The sequence below is a fragment of the Fonsecaea monophora genome (genome assembly GCF_001642475.1).
Source record: "Fonsecaea monophora strain CBS 269.37 chromosome Unknown Scaff8, whole genome shotgun sequence".
Taxonomy (NCBI): domain Eukaryota; kingdom Fungi; phylum Ascomycota; class Eurotiomycetes; order Chaetothyriales; family Herpotrichiellaceae; genus Fonsecaea; species Fonsecaea monophora.
The window spans coordinates 494,824-504,078 of NW_019173939.1; the positions used below are offsets into that span (position 1 = coordinate 494,824).

Sequence of the window (9,255 nt, forward strand, 5' to 3'; positions counted from 1 at the left end):
GGAGTTGCGAGTGTAACTCGTATCGTGCATCATACGCTGATCGGTGGTTGCTGGTCGCTGGTTGCTGGGTGCGGCCCTTTGATGGACAAAAGTCAAAATCTGCCCAGCTCTATATACTCACTCCTCCTCCTCATAAAGATGGCACACGCATACAATCCACCCTCATCGTATTACTTTCATAATTCTTTGCCATCTTCCCTCCACACAGAATACAGAATAGATCGACTGTAACGCGTCAGACAAGATGGGGTCTCGCAAATTTGACCCGAAACCGAAAATGATTTCTCCATTTTCACCAAACTTGTATATTGCCATGGCTGTTGTCTGCCTTGCGCCCCCCCGAATTGCCGCTTCAGGTCGATTTTGCTCCTCCCTTCCCTCTCGGTTATGCATGCACATGCACAATGTACGAGGTATACTCGTAATACATACTTGGTTGGGTGTACACACGTGTCGATCGGCAGCTGAATAATAATGACAACACATTGCATTGGGGTTGGGTCCCTTGGGTCCCTTTTTGCCTTTTCGCACGTATTCCCTGTATTGGGAATTATCATACTTGCCAGAATTGCCGTCTGAATGGAGTCGAGCTGAATTCAAAAATAACAAAACTAAAGGTAGCCCGCCTAACATGATCCTCCTCCTCCACCTTTCGCTACATACTGGATGGACTGGTACATGTACCGGTACAGTGTCTCTGTGCTACTGAACGACGCCGCAGCAGCCCCGCGAACATGGCCCCTTCACCCGTCAACTGGGAACCGAGTCCATCACGACAATCCTCTCCACAGCTAGTTATTCAGCCTGACGAGCGTTTTCAGCTCAAAGTCTTGTGTGCTTCACCCCACCATGCGGGTAGTCCAGTCTCAGCCCCAGTCCACAACGAGTACGAGTACCGCACATCGCAGCATAGCACGCGAGCATCTTCTCGCAGGCATTGACCTGCCATCCAATCTCCTCTGGGCCTCAGTAAACCACTGAGCAGCTCATATGGGGGAGCCAAGACCTCGATCACAGCGAGGCTGAGGCAATTGGATTGTTGTTGGCCTACGCAAGAAGGAGGTAGGATCCGGAACCCATGCAGTCATCACTCCCAGCTGATGTTGATGATGCTGCTGATGATGAAGGAGAACAAAAGTTGTGTGAAAAAGGCTCGTGTAGAGTTATGGCCACTGGCCCCCTCCCATGCAGGTTGACATGACCACCATGACACGGACACAGACGCAGACACAGAAAAGAAAGAGGCTGCCTGACGTTCAAACAAGCCTATCCCTGCATATTGATACGGCCCCCTCAAAACGCAACAAAATTCTTTCTCGGGACTTTCCGTCCACCTTGCAGCGTACCTGGTACAACGAGCCAATTTGTCAATTGAGTGGGTTTTATTATCATCGCTCGCCTCCGGATATTCAGCAGCCCGAGAACCACAGTGACCACGACAAGGTATTTACAGTATGTACAAGTACGAGTACGATTTTGGCTCCGTGGGCAGGCACGGCAGATGCTTCTATTGTTTCAAACATCTCCCGGGCTATGTTTCATTCCAGAGCCAGAGTTGGATCACATCATCATCCGCTTGTCTGGCCTGTGTAAATCAGATCCAACCAGGCCCCCAATCTATAGCCAGCCCGGGCAAGCTGGATCCTCGCGACATCATAGTGCGCCTTGTAGTAAGTGCTGCTCAAATCCCCTTGTTCGACCGCATCAACACCTGGAGCGAGGACATCGGTGCACACATAGCCATTCGCTTCACTAGCCCAACTCATGGCAGTGGTTTGTGTATCGTTCAGACTTATACCATCCAGCCAAGTGCTGGCGTCCCACCCGTAGTCACCCGCCTTGATCGCGGCGGTTAGGTTCTTCCCAAATGTCTCGGCGTCCTGGCCATCCGCTAACTGCCCCACAATTTCTGTATCCCAAATATGGTGTAGATTGGTATGCTCGCCATCGTAAGTGACGTTGATGGTGTTTCCTCCCACATCGATGGCTTCGTCGTGGAGAGGCTGGTGCAGATCTCCAACGAAATGAATGACGAATCGCATGGCGTCAAGCTTGGTCGACGCCTTGGATTTGTCGTCCAACAATATTGAGGTATAGTTCACAATGGCCGAAACAGAGCATCCAGCTTCACCGCAGTCACGGTTGAAGTCCACCGAGCAGGATTCGGGTGGGTTGTCGTTCGCGTCGATGTAATGAAGTGGCGCAGACCATCCACCCCCACTAGTGTACCGGTATGAATCAGCCCATGTCGAGACATTGGCCATATAGTCGGCTTGCGTCGAGCCTAGGATTGATTGGACTGCTGTTTTGGTGGCAGACGAGACATATGATTGAGCTATCCATGCAATCGTCTCGTGTCCAAGTGTACCCCAGGCATTCGCCAGTTGAGCCAAGGGGAGGATTGCTGCAATGACAAGAGAAGATAGCATGATTCCAGATGGTTGTCTGACAGGTATTGCTGCCGTCCTCACGACCGAAGTGACCAATTCTTATATGAGAGGATCGTGTCTCTCGGTTGCCATAGACGCCTCCATTCCCAACCCGCGCTGCAGGCGTCCCTGGACAAAAACAAACAGCCCAGCTGTTTCAGAATTCAATACGCTCAGCATCGCCATACGCCAACGACAATCTCAACATCGGCGCATCAGTGACACGAGCACATCGCCTGTGACCACATTGGATCAAGGTGAAGGACCTCAATTTCCTTATGTGGTGCTGCGTACGGCCAATCAGAAGAACTCAGGGCGCCAAGACCGTCTCTTCAGACTTGACGAAGCTCCGCATGGTCGTGAGAAAATGTTGCCTTGTCCCGCAGAATAGAAGCTGTCGTTACATTCAATCATGCTTCTGCCGCTTCGCAAGCAGGTTCAGCGCAGATCCTGCAAGAATGAAGCCACACTGATCCTTACTGAGAGTATGATTGACCGGGATCGTGAAGGTTTCTCCGTTCTTCTTGGTCACCTTCAAGTTGACCTCGCCTTGACCTCCGTTCTTCAGGACATCCCATAGCCCTTCTGTGTCAACGTGGTCGCACGCATCGATGCGATCATAGTCCTCCTTATTGACAAAAGTCAACGGCACTACTCCCTGTTTTTTGAGGTTCGTCTCGTGAATACGCGCAAAGCTCTTTGCTAGGATGACCTGGCCTCCGAGATACCGTGGTTGCAAAGCTGCATGTTCTCTGGCAGATCCCTCGCCGTAATTGTCCTCGGCTACTACTAGCCAGTTCTGTCCATTTGCTTTCCATTTCTTCGCAAGTTCTGGGATAGACGACGTCGACCCGTCACTGTCATACGCAACATTTGTCTCGCCGGTCGCTGCATTCACAGCACCAATGAGAGTGTTTTCGGCAATGTTGGGAAGGTGTCCTTTGTACTTGAGCCAAGGTCCAGCCGCTGAGATCGTATCTGTCGTGCACTGACCCTTGACCTTGTACAGGACTTTCAGCCCTTTCAGCTCGCCTTCTGGGAAAGGCTCGAATGGTTCCAAGATAGCTAGTCGATCAGACTCAGGGTCCACCACAACTTCCACACTTTGGTCTGGTTCCGCAGCGGAAGGATAGAAAGCAGGATTGCCAATAGCAAAGCCTGAACCTGGAAGCTGTGCCCCCTTGGGAGGGTCGAATTTGAACTTCTCGCCAGAAGGCAAGGGGATCTCATCGACGATGGGGTTGAAAGAAGTCGACCCAGAGTAGGAAATCGCGGTGACGATTTCCGGTGAAGCAAGGAAGCTCATCGTGCGGGGATTGCCATCATTCCGGCCCGGAAAATTGCGATTGTAGGAGCAAATGATGGCGTTGTCTTGCCCCTTCTTGACGCCATCAGTTCGCTTCCATTGTCCTATGCATGGCCCGCAGGCGTTGGCCAAGACGGTGCCACCGGCGTTGGTGAATGTTTCGAGGGTCTTGCTTTCCTCCAAGGTAGCCCGTACCTGTTCACTTCCGGGCGTGATGAAGAAATCAGCCTTGGGCTTCAAGCCAGCGGCCTGTGCCTGTTTGACCAAATCCTGTGCGCGGGTCATGTCCTCGTAAGAGCTGTTGGTGCAACTGCCAATCAAGCCGGCCGAGAAGCTATCAGGCCAGTTGTTGGTCTTCACCGCGTCTTTAAATTTTGAAAGGGGTGTAGACAAATCCGGTGTGAAAGGACCATTGATGTGCGGCTCCAGCGAGGCCAGATTGATTGTGATCTCTTGGTCGTACTCGGCACCCTGATCGGCCCGCAAGAAGTTGTGTTTTTCCGAGCCATATGCGATGCCCTTGACCGCATCGACAATGGCATCTCGGCCCGTGGCTTGCAAGTAAAGGATATGGTTCTCTGTAAAAGGGAAAATCGACGTCGTAGCCCCTACTTCCGCCCCCATGTTGCAAATCGTGGCCATGCCTGTGCAACTCAGAGAGTCAACTCCTGGCCCGAAATACTCAATGATGGATCCAGTTCCACCACGAACGGTTAGTCTGCCTGCCAGATGAAGAATAACATCTTTCGGTGAGGTCCACCCGCTGAGCTTGCCTTCTAGACGAACTCCCAGAATCTTTGGAGCCTTAAGCTCCCAAGGGGCATCAACCAGAGCATCAACTGCGTCAGCTCCGCCCACACCTATTGCGATAGCGCCTAGGCCTCCGGCATTTGGTGTGTGGCTGTCCGTTCCCAACATCATCAAGCCAGGAGCAGCGTAGTTTTCCAGCACCGACTGATGTATAATACCTGCCCCGGGTGGCCAGAACTCGATCCCGTATCTCTTTGCAGCAGATTCCAAAAAGTCAAACACCTCCTTGTTGCCCGCGATGGAGTTGGGTAGATCCAAGTCTGCGCCTTTCTCTCCCACAATCATATGGTCACAATGGATGCTGGCAGGTACGGCGGTACTGGGCAGGTTGCATGTCATGAATTGGAGGATGGCCATCTGTGCAGAGGCATCCTGCATTGCGACACGGTCGGGCTTGAGCTTGAGGTTGGCTCTGCCCCGAATGTTCTTGCCATTGTCGGTACCGGTCAACAGAGACTCGGAGGGGTTGGCGAGGTGAGAATAGAGGATTTTCTCAGCGAGTGTGAGCTTCTGGCGGGGTAGAATATCTCTGACATCTTCAAAGGTCTTCAGAATTTTCTGGTAAGGGGGCACGGCAGCTCGCCGCCGTAATGGTGACTGCGAGTGCTGCAGGGTTGCATAGCCGCGGTGATATGACTGCCGTGCTCTAGAGCAAGAGCCCAAGTCCAGGGGACATCTGACCCGTGCAGATGGCACTCGTTGCAACAGGCCAGGCATCGCGAGTGAGTGCTGTCTGGGGAATATAGACAGCAAAAAGGCATGTCCCCGAGCTCGGAGGGGGAAATAGTGAGAGCAAAAAATCCTATTGCCGGTCCGAAGTTGTGCCGAGGGCTTGGCATCCGGTAACCACAAACAGCTCTGGCTCTATTGGTCGCCTTTGAACTCCTCCTTCCCAATCTGGACTCAGGAGCAGTGAGACCTATTACCGTAGTACAAGTTTCGAGTACAAATATTACGTTCGCTCTCGGGATGGTAGACAGTCAGCGGCATTATCAGTGGAGACTTTGTGGAGCACAGCGCGCGTCTGTCTGAAGCGGACAAAATACACGTCTACTCGTAGTCCCTGGAGCATCAACAGGAGCCTCTCAATATCCGAACTATTAAGCAGGGATACGTTCACCGGACCAGTGCCCCATTCTAATGGCCGACCAGGGTACGAGCAATTTGAGATGGCGAAAAGGTCCGAGTTACCAGCTGGTAGCCCTTGTTTTGGTCACCTGACGATACATTTATGCAACATTGGCGTCTGCATTACAGAGGATGGACGTACAAGTATAGAAAAATCGAAGGCTATGCTCGACATGGCCAAGTTAAAGTGGGTAGAGAATGGCAGGATAGTAGCGGCGAGATAAAGCTGTAAAGGTGACGAGGCTGCGTGAAAGGGAGGGTGGGTTATCTGGAAACTACAGGTAGCAGAAACAGCCGCGGCACTCGAGTGTACTGGTAACGAGTCTCTATAGTGACGGAAGAGTGGTTGGAAAGAAAATTTGTAGGATTGCTTAGCGATACGACCGAGGATATAGCACTTGTTCTCGTATAGGTACACAGCAGGTACAAGGAAATTGCTAGTGGATCTCCTTGAACTCCAAGTGTCTATGGCTTTACGATGTGTCGAGGTCTCGGCGCATGGATGACGAGTTTGCGTCAAGCTTTGTTCGAGTTGACTATGGTTGTATTTTGTAAAAGTCGTCCCTAGCTTATCTTCCATTTTACGAGACTGTAGAATGGTAAAGCAAGGGAAATGCTGCCTTTAGTTGGCAAGTTGTCTGGAGAGGTCGGAAGTTCTGAGCGGCAACTGTCTCTAGTCCCTCTCCGTACTGGGTGGAAATTGGATGCCCATTTGAAGAGCAACCGAAGTCGAGTTGGCGCAGAAATACTTGGAAAAGCTACCTGGAATATAAAGGGATGACTTCGTCACATCTGAGGCAAGAGAGAATGAAAGGTGGCATAGAAAGGATAATCAAAGACCGTTCCAGAGACAGGCATACAGAAATAAGCCGTGCGTGGAATGCTTGAACCCGATTGTCTTTCAGGTAATTTGGAGAAATGATAGTAGCCATGGCCAGGGGTTGTGTGGAAATGTAGCCAATTCTCTCTTCCTCGGCACACACGAGAGTAGACTTGTAGAGAGGATATTGAAAGTGTAATTTCTTTCCTCCGAAAGTGGTCAAAGAAGATGAAACGCTGTAGGCACCACTCGGTCTGTTTCTTTGCGGCTATAGCATTTCTTGAAGTGCTTGGAAATCGAAACGTCGATGGTAAAGTAGTGTATTTGATTACAGAAATCGTATTCTTCGAGACCAGAAGTCCAAGGTCATTTCCAGCATAATAGATTTCGTGTCTGCGTACTTCAGGGTGGTGACACTGCCAAAAATAAGGAGAAGAGGGTTTTGTCGGGCGTGGCTTTTGTCTTTGTTGGACAGGCCTGGGAGGCGCGGGTCGCAGGTTAAAGAACCCACTCGCTCCCGGGTGTTGTAAAACATTTGTGGTTGACCAGTCCAGATTGCGTTGGAGCAACTCTTTGACCTTTACCTTTGCTTTTGCCAAAGGAGTGATAAGGGAACACAAGGTATCGTAGTAGCACACACGAATACTTTACAGATACCAAAGTTCAACATGATGTTCCTTTGATTAGACCCTGGCTTGCCGATCTTGCCTCTCCTATCCAGCTATAAACAGCATAATTCGTTGAAGTTCGTGATTTAGTCAAGGTACATTGCACATATAAGGTGGAAAGGAATGTATCATGCATGCTTCATAGACTGACTGTTTCACGACCGGAATCGCGACGCTCGCCTCCCTTCCAACACACGTGACCTCGCGCCGCTTTTACTCAGGCTAGCTCGCGTCCGGCTCAGGCTTGGCTGGGCTAGCTCACCTTACTAACTACGTCGGGCGGTGGCCTAAAGGTCGTCCCTCCTCTAGACCGTTAAGTTTTAACGAGGGCCCTAAAACGAGGTCCCTAGGGGGAGGGGTTCCCTAGAGACGCACTACGGCACGTTACCTCCTCGACCCTACGAGAACGAGTCGGTCTTCATAAGCGTGATGGGCCTAGTACGACGTACGCTTGTCCCTAGCGCGAGGGAGGGTTCCTAGATATAGTCCCCCTAACCCTTCTAATGTCCCGTTAAGTTTCTATCTGTCACGAACACCCACGTGACATTAGACACTCGGCTCAGGCCACTAACTAAGGAGTTAGGCCGCCAGCTAAGTAGCTGGCTTACCGCATGTATATAGTAAGAGGGGTCGTACCTATTAACCTTAAAGCCTCTTTAAGCGTTAACATCTCTATCTATAGGCTAGTTATCTATCATTATCGATCCCATAGTATATACATTCACCCTCTAGTTAGCTAACTAGTCTAATAATTTATTAACGCTTCCCTGTTACGAGATGCTTTACACGTGAGGTGCCACAGCAAACCCGAAGTGGTTTACTTGGTGATATAGTAGTGGAACGATGTGGCAGAGACGAAACCAAGAGTATAGTACGCGGGACTATACGTGAAGCATTTAACCGAGAGGAACTCGATTATTTGTGAACGAGGTTGACTACGCTTCCTGTAGAAGCGGATCTAGCTGGCTATATACTCCAGGTAAGTTTCCTATCTAGGCAGGTCTGGGCATTACAGTGTTGCAGCTGTTGCATCCCCTTGGCGTGCAACGATGCTTCTCTTGCAACAATGTATTTCCCTTTTTGGTCATCATGTGACCGGGGTCAGCCTTGCCAGCGAGGCTGCCCTTTTCCCGCTTGACTTTCCCTGTCCCACGCCATCGAGTGGCCGCATGTAGGTCGGTTCGTAACAACATCCCTGCGCAATGGAATGCCCTAAGTGCGGACCCACTTTTATTTCACATGCCTGCCCGTCCACCGCACCGGCGAAGGTCGCTTATGGGAGGGTGGTAAACTGATGGCATAAGCACTGAATTATCCATAGACTAGATGTTCATATAAAATTACTAAATCTAGTGGCCTATAACACGCAGAAAATGCACGTGAGCCTTTTACAGTCCACCGTGACGGCGCCTCGGCGAGAGTGATATTGAGAAATCTCCCTTTAAATAATTGCGCCGGCGGCTACTATGCCTCCTCTCTCGCACCTTGTACACATCCGAGAGAGCCTCCCTTCGTCGTTCGTGCACACGGCACGACGCGCCCTGTCTCATATAGATGGTTATGGGTAAAAGTGGACCCGCGGCTAAGATCCGCGTACAAAGGCAGTAGCTTAGCACGAACCGCGGGACGGGATTATTACGGTACCGCAACATGCGAGACAGTGTCCGGATGGTGGCATATACTGCGATTTCTACTCTTGTTATCTGTCATTTGAAAGTGTCTCACTGCTTCCCCGTAGTCGTTTAATTCTAATCCTGATCCATCTCTGCACGCCCGCGACGCCACTACTGCCATCATGGCTGAGGCGGTGCAGCGCCACCCACCTAGTCCCCGTGATGCCACCTACCATTCGCCCTGTACGCGCCCGCTGCCTCACCTGGACCAGATGCGCTGTCGCGAGATACCCATTCAGCCTGATCGAGCACCCTTCACGATGCTGTGCGCAGACACCTCCAAGGGTAGGCATCAGCCTCAGATGCGCTCTCTATCTCTCTATCTATCTTCTTTCCTCTGCCTTTCCTCTGTCTTTCCTCTGTATTTCATCTATCTTTCAATCAGACTCCCCTCCCCTATCTCTAAGCGTCGACCGACCTC

General features: G+C 51.0%; 2 protein-coding genes across 2 annotated transcripts; both read right to left on the reverse strand.

Annotated features, from left to right (window-relative positions):
- Window positions 1-1,568: 1,568 nt before the first annotated feature.
- On the reverse strand, window positions 1,569-2,429 carry AYO21_02080 (hypothetical protein; the record flags this gene model as incomplete). The annotated part of the gene is made up of 1 exon (XM_022652061.1): window positions 1,569-2,429. One exon carries the CDS (start codon window positions 2,427-2,429, stop codon window positions 1,569-1,571), a length of 861 nt encoding a protein of 286 aa, XP_022515805.1.
- A 406-nt stretch (window positions 2,430-2,835) lies between these two features.
- Window positions 2,836-5,262, reverse strand: AYO21_02081 (aconitate hydratase, mitochondrial; the record flags this gene model as incomplete). The annotated part of the gene is made up of 1 exon (XM_022652062.1): window positions 2,836-5,262. The coding sequence occupies one exon, from the start codon at window positions 5,260-5,262 to the stop codon at window positions 2,836-2,838; it is 2,427 nt and encodes an 808-aa protein (XP_022515806.1).
- Between the last annotated feature and the right edge of the window lie 3,993 nt (window positions 5,263-9,255).